General features: G+C 30.3%; 1 protein-coding gene across 1 annotated transcript; it reads right to left on the bottom strand.

The window, feature by feature from the left end:
- Positions 1-7,704: 7,704 nt before the first annotated feature.
- LOC149497463 (uncharacterized) lies at positions 7,705-8,496 on the bottom strand. The gene has a single exon (XM_089719595.1). The coding sequence runs from the start codon at positions 8,273-8,275 to the stop codon at positions 7,838-7,840; it is 438 nt and encodes a 145-aa protein (XP_089575721.1). The 5' UTR covers positions 8,276-8,496; the 3' UTR covers positions 7,705-7,837.
- Positions 8,497-17,239: the final 8,743 nt, after the last annotated feature.

Here is a 17,239-nt window from a genome sequence, read left to right on the forward strand (position 1 = left end):
TTTCAGAGCTTTCGCATCCCCAACTGGTGGTGTAGTATTATCTCCTCCGATGATATCGCATAAGTCTTGACTTATATCTCATACTGGTACTCTAGTTCCCGTAATTATTACTATTTAGTTTTTCGATGCTATTAGCAACTCCAGAAAAATCTACCATAAGGTATTGGTGTTCTTGACACTAACCAATGCATGATGGTCCCTGACCAATCACGATCACAATCCTTGCTTGTAAATCTTGTTGTTTCAACAACAGTCCCCGACTGTTAATTCCAGTAGAGTAATGATACCCTACACTTGTAAATGAACACCACAAAATACCACGGCTACAACAACTACCACCACAACCACACTCTGATACCACTTGTTAGATATCAGTGCAGTGATAAATTCCAAAATTGATTAATAATTTACAACACCAAAAATAATAACGGGAAAGGCAACCAAAATAATACTAACACAAAATACCAAATAAATTTGCATTAATAAGAAGCAAACTTTCACAAAGCTTAAGGAAAGAATTACTTACTTGCTTCTTTTGGACTTGGTTTTTGCTTGGTTCTTACAAATGAGGTGAGATGTGGTGTTTATAGGTATTTTCACCTCTTCAATGTACGACTATGATTTACTTACAAAAATATACGGTGGAGATTATATGGAGTATTCTAGAGTAGGTGAGATATTTTATTAAAATATCTTGTGGGTGGGAGTATTCTAGAATGTCCTAGGTATTTACACACCATGTGGGGCATCTATCTTTGGGCTTGGGGTTTCCACCTTTGGGCTTGAAGCTTGCCAAGTATTTAATTTATTGTGGTACTTCACTTTGGTGATTGTCTTTTTTAAATTAATCGGCGATATTTTAATAGTTTGACTCCGTTTCGTCTAGTGTTTTTGGGTTAATTACCCTCAGTTTTATTTTAAAAAAAACAACTTATATTTTGAGAAAAATAATCACCCAAAAATAACTTTTATTTTGGGACAACAATATTTAAGACTATGATTCACATATTCCCAGCACCTTATTGATAATTTTGACATACGTTCAAAAAGTTTCGGTGTTCAATATGGCATGTTGTCCATACTATTTTTTTTTTTTTTTATACGGATACAAACTCTAATATACTATATTATATTGCTGAAGATTGTGTGCTAATACATTCGGTAGGTTCATGTACTTGAGGAATGCAGCTAAGAGATAAATATTAAATGAAACACAATCATGATTTTTAGGTCAATGATCTCATGAATTAAGGAAATTTAATTCCTAAAATTAAGGAAACCTTGTCCCTCATGTATTATTTTAATACTATTTATTCTCAGTCAAATTCTTAGTCATTCCGGTGAAAAACACCTGAGATAGGACCAAAATAGCCATTTCAGCGAAGATGTCTATAACAATCCGAGATGGATATGGTAAAAAAAGATCAAGATTGAGTGTAAACTTGGTTTATGAAGACGTGTCCACTCGTTGGCAAATATTGATTTTCATTATATATAAATGTTCTCATTAGATAAAAAAAAGAATACACAATTTATTAAACCGAGTCTTGTGTTGCTATGTGGGCAACGGAACATCTTGGATTATACAACAGGGAAGTTTCTCTCTCAATAATATTCACTAAATTAGTAATAATCTATGTGGTGAAGATGATTCAAATCTAAGACGTCCTACTTTTTATATCCTTTTACATTTATTATTTATAGGACATGAGAAAACTAATTAAACATTTTATTGTAATTTATTCTAGATTTTTTTATTTAGTAAATAGGAGAGGCATCATTTCATTAATATTTATCAGTGTTAACCAATGGAAGTTGATCGGAGTAGAAATGACTCAATTCCATCAGTTAAGAAATCGAGTGTTTTATCTTAGGTATCTTATATGCTTTTGCATAAAGAAAATTCTCTTTTAAGAGTGTTTTCTTATTAAAAATCTGATGTGACATGAGTAGGATTAAACTCATATCAATGCACTAGGACACCTGTGGTCTACCACCCAAAAAACATATTTATCACTGTTATATTTTAAAATAGTTTGATATAACATTGAATTTAAATATAAAAAATTTTCCAATTATCTTTAAGAAAAAACCAAAAATTTTCATACAAAAATGCGTCATAATTTGTTAATTAAAAGTGTAGAATATTTCTTTATTTAAATTTAAAAATTTGTCTAATATATATTAAGATACTAATGTTGATCCTTACAACATTGTCATGGCAGCAACCGGTTTTCTTAAAGACTAGCAAAATGTGCAGATCGGTAGACGAAATTCCCCATTATTGCCGACTTCAGTTCCGACATGGGCTCCTCCTCTGATTGGGGTTTTAAAGTGTAACTTTGATGCAGTTGTCCATACGACTGAGGGTCGTTCATCTTATACTGCTGGTCTTATCCGGAATGAAGCTGGGAAGTTTTTGGTAGCTTGCACGGGTCATTTTGCAGGTGTGCTGAAGCCACACATCGCAGAGGCCATCGGTCTTAGGGAAGTATTGTCTTGGCTGCTCACGAGATCATTTGGTAGAGTTCTACTAGAAACAGATTGCCTGTGACTGTTTAAGCTATCACTATTGGGTTTGAACCTTACTCAGATTGGGCACCAATGTTAGAAGAGATTAAACAACTGCTTTCTCAAATATCATCTTGTGAATTGATTTGGATTAGGAGACAAGTCAACAAGCTTGCACATGCGCTTACTCGTGTGACATGTTTACATCCTTGTTTCCATCTATGGGACTCGACTCCTCATTGTATTGAAGATCTTATTTGTCATGATTTATTATAATAATATGATCTTTACTATATACAAAAAAAAAAAAAGAAGATATTCCTAAAGGAATTGCTAAATCGAAATGATATTAAGAAATTTGATGAAAACCCGCCTTTACTCTTATATGATGCCAAAAAAATAAAATTGAATATAACAAAAATTAAATATGGCACCTCTCATTCACACACTCGTTTTAAAAGGAACTTGGTTGAAGAAAAAGGAATAAAAATAAAAAAATAGATGAAAATAAAAGATAAAAGAGCTTCTCATTAGTTAATTTTTTTTATTAAATGAAGGTCAAACGCATCAAAATAATTATAATATGATTTGCTTAGGAAAAAAAATATCTCTATGGGTTAGTTGATATACTTATTTTATTAATGAAGATAAACCGTAAAAGTCACTATCGTATGTCCATTCACTGCCTTGCTTTGACTTCTCAATCAACACACTGAAAATTTCATTAGCTGTAATTGAATATTTTACCGATAATGGAGATTGCGAGTAGATATCTTTTTCTATATAAAAATATAGATTAGATAGAAAGTACTTTTCACTCAAAATCACAACGTAAGGCCTCATTTACCCTTCATTTTCATATATATATATATATATATATATATATATATATATATATATATATATAATCTTTATTAATTAATTTATTGGTTGTGACTCAGTTGACAATGTAAGCTGAACATATGGGAAAAACTCTTGGATTCGATCTCTACTAAACACACCTGCATGGAGATCATTTTTAATCAAATGTAAAGATCAAAAGAGTTTAGATCTTTTTTAATTACAAAATATTCAATACAAAAGCTCTTCCTTTATCTGCATTTTTTCTTGATATTTTTCCTTATCTGCATTTTTCTTAATATGTTTTTATAGGTTCAATCAAGTTATAATAGTAATTGTATAGATGTAATGCTTTTCCATTTCTTTTGCTTACAGCATGTTTATTGTTTTCTGTTCATGTAAAGGAAGTGAAATTTGGAACCTCTATCAAATATCTTGTAGAATTTACAATTACCTCAAATAATTTACCTTATAACAATGTTTTAAATAGTCGTTCAAGTAAATTAAGTAGAAATGAAATTATTTTATTTTTTCCTTATAAGTAGGGATGAAACGCGAAATCACGGCTAGTTTCTATATATGGTGAGATAAGAATTTTGATTCTATCTCTTTGTTGGGTAATAGGAATGGAAGGAATGCAATATGTAATTACTAAAAAGACCAAACATAAGAGTATGTTTGATATTTTAAAAAATAAAAAAAATATTCCTGATGTATTTCCAACCTTCACCGAGGAATTCTTATCCCCACTCTATTTCTTTGCAATTTCTATTCTCCCACCTCATTTATGCTAGCCAACAATGAATCATTCAATTCTCAATTCTATTCCATACAGTGACTTGCCTTTTGTTCTAGTGGTTTGGCGAACAAAATTTCAAATTTTACTATCATTCTATAAGTGAAAGCCATATTTATCCATTGTGTGTTAAAGCTAGGGAAAGGTTATTCTCAAGGGAAGGGAGGATAGAGATAGGGCGTGAGAGATTTTATATCATTATGTTTGAAAATTTAATTATTTTGTTTGAATAGATAGAAAGGGAAAGGAAATTATTTTAATCGAGTTTTAAATGAAAATAAAAAATTTGGAAAAAAAAAAAGTCGGCTTCTTCTTCATTGAGATGTAGTCTATTTCAACTCCTAGGAAAAGAATGAAGGGAAATTCTTAATTTTCGTTCCTCCTCTTCTTTTCTTGTTTTTTGTTTTCTTTTGTAATAAAAATGCCAAACAATAAAAGAGGACAATTTCCGCTACATTCCCCTTTCTTGGGAACGATTTGATTTAGTTCAGTTTGAAGAATTTGTATGAATTAAATCAATAATGATAGTTTATAAAAAATTAAATTGAACCAAATCATAAATGATATTATAATCAACCAAATCGATAAATTCCGTTTAGTTCGGTTAATAGTTCAAAAAAGTAACCGTTGTTATAAAAACAAAATAATACAAAATATTTTGGCATTAATAAAATTTTTATAAATAAAAAAATTTACACCTTGTTTGGCAATAGTTTTTAACCTAACTTTGTAGTATTCAGTAACATTCTTTCTTTAATATAGCTTTTAGAGTCTAATAGAGCTTTTTATAGAATGTTAATGTTTAGCTTTTTAGAGTCTAGCGTTTAGCTTTTAGTTAATTTTTTAACAATTATACCCTTCGGTTTTTTCCTCAGAATTTACCTAATTAAACAACTAATGTCTTTTTTTGTTATTTTGAGTTAAATAGTCATTTTTATCGAACACTTCTAATTTTAAAACATTATAAAAATTATTACAGTTAAAAACTAACAACTACTGCAACTACTAAAATAACTGATGTTGTGGACAAGCTCAAAATAAAAGCAATCTTCTTTTTATCGACAGGCTAAAAATTTGAACAAAAGTAGAGATAGGCATGGGCCATTTTCTGAGTTTTAAAACTGAAACCAGGGGCTTGTGGTTCAATTTTGGTTTAAAGTTTTGAACTGTCGGTTCCAAGAATCGCCCGAAACCGACGGTCTTTCCAGCCGATTCTGTTCTAGTATAATTTTTTTTTACTTTTTCGAAAGTTTTCATGAAATCCCCAAATTAACCATCCTAACAGCTATATAATGACCCGTTTTAAGGGAATTTGTAAAAAGCTGATTTTTTTGATAGTAAATTTCATTTATCCTCACACAAAATTATTTCTCTCTACTACTCTCTACTCTTCAATCTCTCTAAACTCTCCCATTTATAATTGTTTCAAATTATTGTCAAATAATTTCTCCAAAGACCAATATCTAATTATTGTCCAAGCCTTTTTTTTTTTTTTTTAAAGTTCAAACATTTTTTTAAAATTTTTTTTCTTAAAGTTTTTTTTTAAAACTATTTCATAAATATTTAAATTTTACATTTTCAACAAAAAATGTTCCTTAATTCTTTATTTTATAACTATGCGATTCGTCGGAAAATCGATTGGAGAACTAGTCGGAATCATCAATTTTAGAGCTGTTAAGAAACCGTAAATAAAACCGTCAGTTTTCGGCGATTCCAGAATCGTGACTAGCTCTACTATAGAGCTAGGCTTATTTATTAAATAAGCTTGATAAGTATGGTTAGATGGCTTTTTTCTAGGTGAACCCTCTCCTACCACAAACCATGCATAATTGTGAAAAATTACTTTTAATTTTAATAGTATTTTGGTTCAATTTAAAAAGTTTAAATGATTAATTACTGGAACAAACAAAAATTCAAAAATAGGCTTAAACTATAAAAATACTCTCAATTATACGACTTGTTGCAAAATCACTCCAAAATAATTTTTGTATATCGGACGCTCTCGCTTGAAAATTTAGATATATTAGTATCCTAGTTTAAAAATTAAATTATAAAAATGACTGAAATGATATTTTAACGTGAGACTCACTATTTTATCTTAGGTTAACTTAACCATTGATGCTAAAAACTCACCGTTTTGGTCATGAACCCAAAGAATCCCTAACTCGAGCAATTTCAATTGCACATAAATCTCAATCACACATGTTCTATCTGTCTATCTACTCCGTTTCTTTAAGAAATGGATTGAAACAAAATCTACAACTCACAAACTCTTGTAAAGCACTAATATTTAAACTAAAAACACCAAAAATTTAGAAAAGCACACAGAAAACATTTTTAAAAATACAAATTTACTAATATTCCATAATATAAATAAATTTGAGCTTTAGCACCATAAATCCTTCGCAGTTTTGCTTGGTAGATTTCTAACTCCTGTATGAAGATTTATTTTTGCACTTAACGGTCTCACTGTAACAAGCAGCATCAACTTTACAAATTAGCTAAAACGGAAGGTAGAAATTTATAGAAGAAAAAGTCGTCCATGTCAAATTGTGAAAAAAAAAACTTTGAATTTCCTACTAGTTTCTACATGTAACTAGACATCTTAATTTAAATCAGTTGTCTACAAGATTTAATTCGTTCAACAAGTCCTCCAATTCTTGCATTGCAATCTTATAATGATCCAGTAATTATGCCCCTTCCTCAACAATCTGAATGACAAGTTTTTAAAGATGACTACACTAGGAAATTGGATTATACAGATCAATATTACTGGAACCGTGAACGGGAGATTGCTCCAATGTGATAAAATGTGACGAGCAGGAATTGCTCCACTTAATTTCTTAAAGAAACGCAGTAGATAGAGAGAGAACAAGCGTGATTTGGATTTCTTGGCGAATCGTTCAAGTTGGGAGTTCTCTAGGTTAGGGAAAAATGAACAAACAGTGAGTTTTTAGCTTCCTTGGGTTAAATTAACTCAAGTTAAAGCAATGGATCTCGTATTAAATATTATTTTAGTCATTTTTATAGTTTAATTTTAAAGTAGGGTGATAATATATCTAAATTTTCAAATGGGAGCCTCAGATACAAAGGTCATTTTAGAGTGATTTTGCAACAAATGATATTGTTGGAGTATTTTATTGTTTAAGCCATTCAAAATACATATAAAGTTGTGGAATTCTATCAAATTCATTTGCTTTTATTTTTTAAAATATATTTAGTACATAATAATTTTTTGTTAGTATTATAGGAAGGGATTCGAACCTGAATCTATTGTCAGATCGCATATACACTTAATAATAGATTATGAGAAACATGAAAGAAAGTTAAGCTAGAATGATTTTATCATTTAATTGTTTAAATTCATGGAATTCTACCAATTTAATTTTTTATTTTTTCATATAAATTTAGATTTATAAATGAATTCCACAAATTTTATAGCCGGCTAAATCTGTAGAGTTCATTTCTTTCAAACAGGGATAATAATAAAATTAACAATCATATGACTTGAAAAAAAAAAAAAAAAAAAAAAAAAAAAAAAAAAAAAAAGAAGAAGCTAAATAAGGATCAATGGATCACAATGCAATTGGAAGTTCTTTGCCACAAATGATCCAATGAAATGAGAAGGAGGAGAAGAAAGAAGAAGGATCATTATAATTGTTAGTGAGAAATACTAATTAATTACACTAATTAATGTTCTGGAATGCTGTCTAAACTCGGCTTCCAATTCTCATTAACCATCCCTGACTTATATCTTCTTCTTCTACTGCTCAACCTAAGTATCTCCAACAGTTGCTCAACAGAACTGTAATTCATTTCCTTCTTTAAATTCAATATTTGCTTCAATTCTTCTTTTGTAACCACTAATCTTATTTTCACACCTTCTCCCAGGCCTCCGCCACCAAAGCAGGTACTTCCATTTATATTATTTACATTCACCGTTTTCTTCTTCTCACACTCATCCTCATCATCATTTACAGCCTCTAACTCCGGTGTCGTTTTCTGCAGCGGCGGCAGTGATGTTGATGTTACCGTCGGTTCAATTGTTGCGCCTCCGATTTGTTTTTGATTTTCATTATCACATGTTTGTTTAGGCAAAATAACTTTTTTCCCGAAGCAATTGCCCATATCGCCGACTTGTTTTCCGAGCTGAAGAACCAAAATGTATTGTGTTGCAGGGAAAGATTTGATGTGGAGAGAAAGCGAAGAGTTATATATAGAGAAAGCAATAGAGGAAAGAGCACATGAAGAAAGCGGTTATTACGGCGGAAGTGTTTGATTGAACGAAGGAAAAAGGTTTTTTTTTTTTTTTTTTTTTTTAAATCTGGAAAAAGGTATTGATGTTTCTTGTATTCACTATGTTCATATATTATATATATATATATATATATAGAGAGAGAGAGAGAGAGAGAGAGAGAGAGAGAGAGAGGTCGTTTGTTGCGGTGAGAGAAGTGTTTTGTTAATGAGATCGGAAATTTGTTTTAGTTGAGTGATATTGGTTTTCAGTTAGTGGTTAATTTGGATTATATAATTAATTAATAATTAAGTAGCAACTAAATATTTGTTTATTGAAATCTTTCTGTTGAAGGAAAATACTAAAATTATGAGTTTATTTAGATCGCCATAAAAACTTATTATACAATTATTTGTTATCTCCTGATTCATACAAGTGTTTGTTAAAGCAAATTAACTTAAATTTAAGTGAAGTTATCTCTTGTTAGGTTTCATGTCTTAGAGTTAAGGTAGGTATTATTTTTGAAAAATATCTTTCTAGTTTTCATATAAGTAATTTTATCTTAAAAAACAAAAACTGAAATAACGAATATAAGGCTCTGTTTTGTTTTCAAAAAAAAAATAAATATTTTGAAATATTTTTTGAATGTTATGATGTTGGAATGCATAGAAAAATTATTGAATGAAAAATAATTTTCTAAAATGGCATTTAAAAAAAAAAGGAAAAACTTCCGAGATTTGATAAATTTATTTGTTGTAATAAAAAAATTTGTAAATACACATTATAATCCGCCAATCATTTACAGTCGTCATTATTAATTATTTGAGTATCGTATAAATTTAAATATTTTTAATTTTATAAATTAAAATTTTTTATATTGTCTAAATAATTTTTTATATTCCAATCAAATAATAAAAATATAAATTATTCTTGCAGACAAACATTACATAATATTAATTATATGATACATAAAATTAGTTTATAATAATAAATTGTAGCAACTCCTCGTATCAATAGAAGGAAAAAAATCAGTTCATGGAAAAGATAATTTATTTTATTATAATAAAGTTTTTATAGCACTCTATATCTTATGAAAATTAATTTAAATCAGTATTTTTAATTTGGATTCTCCATGATGATCCATTTTTAAGGCCTTTTTTAAAATAACAAAGAGACAAAATACAGTTTGGGAAGAAAGCGACTCAATGATTACCGTATCTATCCAATACGTATACCTTGATGCCTAATTGTTGATTATTCAAAAGTTTAAGCACTCTAATTGAGCTTAAACTAAGCAGCTGATTTTGGGAATAGCAATTACCAATTATACCCTTAAGAAGATTAGAGAAGAAAGCTAAGTTAGAGCAAGGATAAAGAGTTTTTTTTTTTTTTTTTTAGGTGGTATTATACCTTTCAACAAAAAAAAAAAAAAGTACTAAGCCATTATATAAAATAAAATGGTAAAAATAAGTTAAGATTCCATTGGTCATCAACAAATATTTTTGTATTTATTGATATTATTAATAATATTCAGAATATATTTGTGAAATGTGTAACTTTATTAGTGGTCTAGTTAGTCTTATCACCTATATAAGAAACGAGAGTCGACACGCAGTGTTATTTTCATCCATTAGTCGTGGACTGAATTAAAAACACATTTATAATCTTCCAAAATAAGAGGTCAATGTTAAAACATTTGAAACTTTTGAAAAGGGGACTGAATTAAAAACACATTTATAATCTTCCAAAATAAGAGGTCAATGTTAAAACATTTGGAACTTTTGAAAAGGGATTTTCCAGTGGTAAATAGTAATTATATATGGATTATTTTTCACATGTTATAATAGTTATATTTACCGAATCTAATTAAAATGGATAAATCACATCCAAATAAATAATTCATAAATAATAGTCAATCAAGTGATTTTATTGGTTTTCTTACTTATGTGAAGGGTGAGATGTTTCAAATTCTACTACTCTCAACTACAATTATTTTTACCAATTTGATGAGCTAAGGGGATGATTTACCTCTCGAGTCCGCAGTATTATTTTAGCCAATAAAAACGTCCGATAAATAAAAAAAATCATAAATAATAAAAGATTCTCATGAATAGCCCTAGGAACGGTGACATTATAATTTGTAATGCAAGATGTGACAAGTTAAAATTTTAATAGCTTCTCCCACAACTCCTCCTTAAAACATTTTTTTTTTTTTGAAAAAAAAAATAAAAATTATGTCATCAATTTCATGCATATAATGCAACAAATTTTATAAATTATATGTAACTCCGACCACGTTAGTTTTATATTTATAAACTGAAACTAAATTATATCCTATAGGTACCTAATATGGGCATCTTTAGTTATAAAACAGAAATATGCTTACACACTCACAGTAGTGTTGTCACATATTATTCTTAGCTTTCAATGCTTTTACAAAAAAATTTAATTCTATATATAAATGCTTTAGTGAATTAATTTAATTAATTGCAATCTTATCTACTAATCAAACCGTACTCAATAAGTGCATTGTCAATGGTACCATGTTCAAATCACATATGTCCCCATCTCATAACTTGATTTATCTTTCTAATTTGATAAAATAAAAATAATTATATACAATAAAATATTTAAATTAATAGAATAAATTGTATAACAAAGAGTAAATGTGTTATAAACTCGTTCTTATATCAGTAATTATATTTTAAGAATGTATTAAAATATGTAATTATTCTTAACATATATATGACTTATTTCAATATATTGTTAAAATTTAACTGATGATACTGCAAATATTTTGGGGGGAAGGGATGAATGGATATATTTTTGAAAAAATTAATCAAATTTCATGGTGAAAAAACAAAATTTTGAAAAATTTAATTGGAGGGGTGCAGGGGCGGAAGGGGGGGGGGGGGGCACTGAGGGAGCCCGGGCTCTCCAAACTCCATAACTTTTTTTAAATTTACTTTGTAATTAGTATAAAAAAAATTTTTCTTTATTTTGGTCTCCTTAATTTTTAAAAAATTTATTTTGAGCTCCCCAAATTTTAAAGTCTAGCTCTGCACTGAAAGGGTGGTGCCTCTAGTGTGTGAATAGATCACCCTGAATTACAAACTTATTTTTATACAAGGTTCAACTTATAACAGTGAAAAACAAATTTTAAGGAAAAGGAATATTAGAAAAAAATATTTTTTGTGTCTCTCTTGTTTTTGTTTTTTTTTTTTTTTTTTTTTTTTTTTTTGTTTTGACCACGCTGTGTGATCTAATTGGGCCCTTAAATTAATGCTGACGTCAAACTACCGTGCAAACCTGCTACTACCAAATCACAAATATAAAAGATGCTACCTTATATATATATATATATATATATATATATATATATATATATATATATATATATATATAAGATGCCAAAATCAATATTAATTTTTTGCAAAAAAAAATTAATTAATTAATTAATTCAGTAATACTGGATGTATCAGTATCATTTTAAAATTTCAATATATTTTTTAAATAAAAGATAATCTCATTATGTGCTGAATTTGTTCTCATCAAACAAACAGAAAGAAAAATCCTACTCAAAAAAAAAAAAAAAAAAAAAAAAAGAGAGAAAAATATACTAAGTACAAATATTTTTCCAGGTGTTTGGTTTAGAAAATAAATTTGAGTAAAGAAAATACAAAGACTTTTCAAATGAATAACCATATATTTCGGTTTAATAAAATTTCAAATTTTAATTTATGAGCAAAATAAATTTTACATTTGAATTAATTTATACCTAACAAAAATAAAAGAACGTTAATCAATAATATCATCAATAAAAAATTTCAAAAGAAAATATATCATCAATGGAAAGATGTTTGATTACTTGTACAATCAGATTAATTGGAAAAGGGGTTTAATTTTTATATCTAAGAAAACGACTGGGAATGGTCTTCATGGACTGGTTATGTAATTAATTAAATATAATTAATTAAATAAGCAAAAATCAGATATTTATCTTGGATTACAAGTTAAAGTAAAAAACCACTAACAGAAATATATAGATACGTCTAAGTTTCTAACCAATGCGAAATATTGGTTTTATGCTTGGTATTGAGTGCTAGTAAAGAGTAGTGGCGGTGGGTTCATTGCATGTGACACGTCCTTCAAATTTAGGACACCAATTTTAAAATTTTCTTGAAAATATGTAGAAATATGAAATATTACTTTTAGGGTCGTTGAAAATAAGGGTATCTTTCACATGGGGTTAGGTATTTTTCTATATATCTTACGAAATGTGTAGTGTAGGAATAGGAGTTTGTTGTTAATTATATATTTGCATGTGAAGACGGTCCATCTTGCTTCTTACATTAGTTTAGTTTTTTATAGTGAGAAACACCTGCCCATTTCCATGAAAGATATGTCTAACAGAAATTATGAAGCATTTGACTCACATATGTATAATACTGCAAGTTCACATTACTTATATATTAGGAGACTACTAATTCATAATATTGGGATTACTCTAGTCGATAAGTATGATGAGTGACGGAGCCAAGAATTAAAGTTAGAGGGATTAAAAATATTTTCAAAAAATTAAGAGAAGTGGAATTGAAAAAATTTACTATTTTAGATTATAAAATAAAAAAATTGCTATATTTTATATGTAGTTCTTCAAAAAAAAAAAAAAAAAAAAAAAAAAGTTAGGGGAGCGAAGGCCACCCTTGGCCCCCCAACCTCCATCGAGCATGATTATTCTTCTTTTTTTATTACCTAGGGTAATATTTCACTTCAGACCATCTCAAAATTATTTAGACTCTGTCCATTAATAGTTTTTAAAATATGGTTTATAGGTTGGATAGACAACACTTAAAAGTATGAATTGGATTTTATAAAATTTTTGAATTTTAATGATCCTTTCTATAATTTCCAGCATAAGCAAGAGTATTTTTATGGATTTTCAAACTTTAAAAAGATATGCAAGTCATTTACATATGTAAAGCTTTTAGTATATTCATTTAAACATGAAATCTGGAAAAACCTTTGTTTTAGATTACCGAAAACAAAGCAAATCTATAACCCAGATTCAGAATATGTTCAAGAAAAATTATAACCATAAAGTTCAAACCTTTAAGCATATATTGTAATTAATCGACAAATATTGAAGCATAGCATCTGACAAACTTGCTGGATTTCAATAGAATTTTCAATAGAAATCTGCCTCCACTCCTTAAGCTGATTGGGTTTAAATAGACTGAAGTATCTCACAATTTTGGGAATAAATTCCCAAATTACATCCCTAATTGATGCCTATTGACTCCTGATTATGGATAACAATTACAACCTTAATTAGCTCCCAAATTGATGGTTACTTACAGCTATCTTACAAAAGTATAGTCAATTAATTATAATAGTATATTAACATCTCCCCTCAAATTGATGATGGGCAATCAAGAAGCATGAATTTGCCAATGAGAAATTGATGACGTTGTCTTGTCATAGATTTTGTGAATACATCAACAATTTGAAGAGCACTGGAGACATGTGGAAGAGAAATGACACATGTATCTACGGCTCTCGAATAAAATGACAATCAACTTCGACATGTTTAGTACGTTCATGAAAAACTGGATTTATAGCAATTTGTATGGCACTAGTGTTGTCAGCATGCAGAGGAGTAGAATGAGGTTGAGGAAATCTAATTTCAGCAAGTAACGAACGTAACCAAACAATCTTTGAGCAAGCAGCGGACATAGCCCGATATTCAGACTCAGTAGAAGATTTGAAACACGGTCTTGTTTCTTACTTTTCCAAGATATCAAAGAATCGCCAAGAAACATACACCAACCAGTTATAGAGCGTCGAGTGTCTGGACAACCGGCGCATTCAGCATCACTGTAAGCAACAAGGCGTACAAGAGAGCCAGTAGGAAAGAACAAACCCCGAGAAAGTGCCAAGAAGATAGCGAATGATTCGACAAACTACCACCAGATGTAAGTGACATGGAGTACTCATGAATTGATTGACTTGCTGAACTGCAAAAGAAATATCGGGCCTTGTAATAGTCAGATAATTCAAACTGCCAACTAATTGCCGATAAAAAGATGGATCAGGAAGAAGATCTCCATCTTGATTATGATAATTGACATTTAATTCCAAAGGAGTATCAACTAGGGATGAATCTTGAAAGCCTGCTGAAGTAATCAAATCTGTAGTATATTTGTGTTAATGTAAAAATATCCCAGAACAATTAAAGTGAACTTCCAGCCTTAAGAAATATGTAAGTGGACCAAGATCCTTCATATTAAAAGAAGTTTCAAGAGATTATTGGAGATTGAGGATCGTTGATGTATTAGTACCAGTGATAATAATGTCATCTAAATAAACAAGAAGTAGAACAAAACCAGCAAAACTCTTATGAAGGAACAAAGAGGAGTCATATTTACTTTGCACAAATGAGAACTGAAGTAAGGTAGACCGAAGCTTGTCAAACCAGACACGTGGAGCTTGTTTTAGTCCATACCAAGACCTTTTTAACTTACACACATGTATGGAAGATGAGGAAGTCAAACCCAGTGGAAGTGTCATATAAATATCTTCTTTAAGATCACCATGAAGAAAAACATTTTTGACATCCATTTGATGAAGAGGCCAACCCTGAGAAGCAGCAACTGCAATAATAGTACGGACGGTAGTCATTTTTGCAACTGGAGCAAAGGTCTCCTCATAGTCCACTCCGTACTTTTGCTTATTGCCAAGAGCAACCAATCGGGCTTTATATTGATCGAAAGCTCCATCAGAATGAAGCTTGACTGAATAAACCCATTACATCCAATGGGCTTAACATTTGGAGGGCAGGGAAGAATTTCCCATGTATGATTGTCGTGAAGAGCTTGAAGTTCGCCTTGCATGGCTTTTTGCCAACATTCATTCTTGGAGGCTTGTGAGTAACAAGATCGAATAGAAATATCAGATAAAGTGGCAGAATACCCAGCAAGATTATCAAAAAAACTATACCGTCTTGGAGGTTGAGATACTCTGGTAGATCGACGCAGAGTAGATTCAGGAGAATCAGACATAGATCAGGGATCAGTCTCGGGAAGAGGCACCGTTTGTTGACGTCTTTCATACACAAATCTAGGCTTAAACCAATTAGGCACAATTGGAAAATCCTCAAAAATTGGAAGAATGGGAGAAGTAGAAGAAGACTCAGCAAGATTAGGAAAGAAATATTGATGCTGAAAGAAAATAACATTTCGAGAAACACGAAATTTGTTAGAAGTTGAATCATAGCAAACAAAACCCTTTTGAGAAGAATTATAACCCGTAAACACACATTTAACAGATTGAGCTGAAAGTTTACGACGTTAATGAGAAGGGAGATGAACAAAACAAACACAAGCAAATGTGTGTAAAGCATGATAATTAGGATATTGATGATATAAACGAAAATATGGGGAATCAAGATTTAACACCTGAGAAGGCATTGTATTAATTAGATAAGTTGCAGTAGGTAAGACTTCAACCCAAAACTTAGATGGAACCGAAGATTCAATTAACAAAGTTCAGGTTACATCCAAAAGATGACGATTTTTATGCTCAGCACCTCCATTTTGTTGTGGTGTATAAGGACATGAACATTGTAAGACAATGCCTTTCTCGTGAAGAAAATTTTGAAATTCATGAGACATATATTCTCCTCCAGAATCAAATCGTAATACTTTAATACAAATAGAAAACTGAGTCTCAACATAGGCCAAAAAGGTCTTGAAAACAGAATATACATCAGATTTAGAATGAAGGAAGTATACTCATGTATATCTACTGTAATCATCAATAAATGTCACAAAGTACTTGTATTGAGCATGAGAAATAACGGGCATAATGCCCTAGACATCACTATGAATTATATCAAAACATTGGACAGCACGACTACCATTAGAAGGAAAAGGAAGAGTTTTGCTTTTACCGAGTTTACATGTGGAACAATCAAAAGGAACCTTAGCAAGGAGTTCTTTATTGCCTAAGAAACCAAAATTTGATAAATGAGACAAAATAATAGGATTAGGATGACCTAAACGTCTATGTTATAGTTCACTCTTACTAATAACCGTAGTACAAAATGAAGAGATACGAGGAACAGAAAATAGTAGTGGAAATAGTCTCCCAACTTTAGGCCCCTCCGCGATTACTATCCCCGATGCCTAATCCTACACAAGACAACCATTACGAGAGAAATGCACATCATAATTGTTATCTACTAACTAACCAACCAAAAGAAGCTTAGTTGAGAGCTTTGGAGATATAAAAACATTGTTGAAACATGGTCTAAGATCTCCAATCTCAGTTAGGTATTGTACTACCATTTGCAATCTGAATTTCAGTTGAACCATGATACTTGCGAACATTGTTAAGCATATTAGATGTGTTTTTCATATGATTTGAGGCAGAAGAATCGACAAGCCAAAGTTGAGAGAGGGAGGTATTTTTATCTTGTAGTCCTAAGGCGGAGAAGGCTAAAATAATCATTTGTTGCACCATTTCTGGAGTAAGAACCACAGGTTCAGCAACTGAAGAGGGAGTTATAGAAATTGTTGGAGCAGCATTCACTTTTCGATTTTGAGGCCGTGTCGGACACTCCTTTATGACATGTCCTGACTGTTTGCAATAATTACAAAACTTCTATCCACAATTGGCAGTAATATGCCCATAATTTTTGCAGCTATAACACTGAATTCTACTCATATCCCGACCCTTTACTCTTCCTTGGGCAGCAAAAGCAACCTTGACAGTAGTTTCTTGTTGGAGAGAGTTTTGAGTGAGAAGACGCTGTTCTTCGCGAAGTAATTTGCCAAAACAAACATCTAAAGAAGGTG

Source organism: Jatropha curcas, chromosome 3 (assembly GCF_041381405.1).
Source record: "Jatropha curcas cultivar XTBG-Jc1 chromosome 3, XTBG_Jcur_1.0, whole genome shotgun sequence".
Taxonomy (NCBI): domain Eukaryota; kingdom Viridiplantae; phylum Streptophyta; class Magnoliopsida; order Malpighiales; family Euphorbiaceae; genus Jatropha; species Jatropha curcas.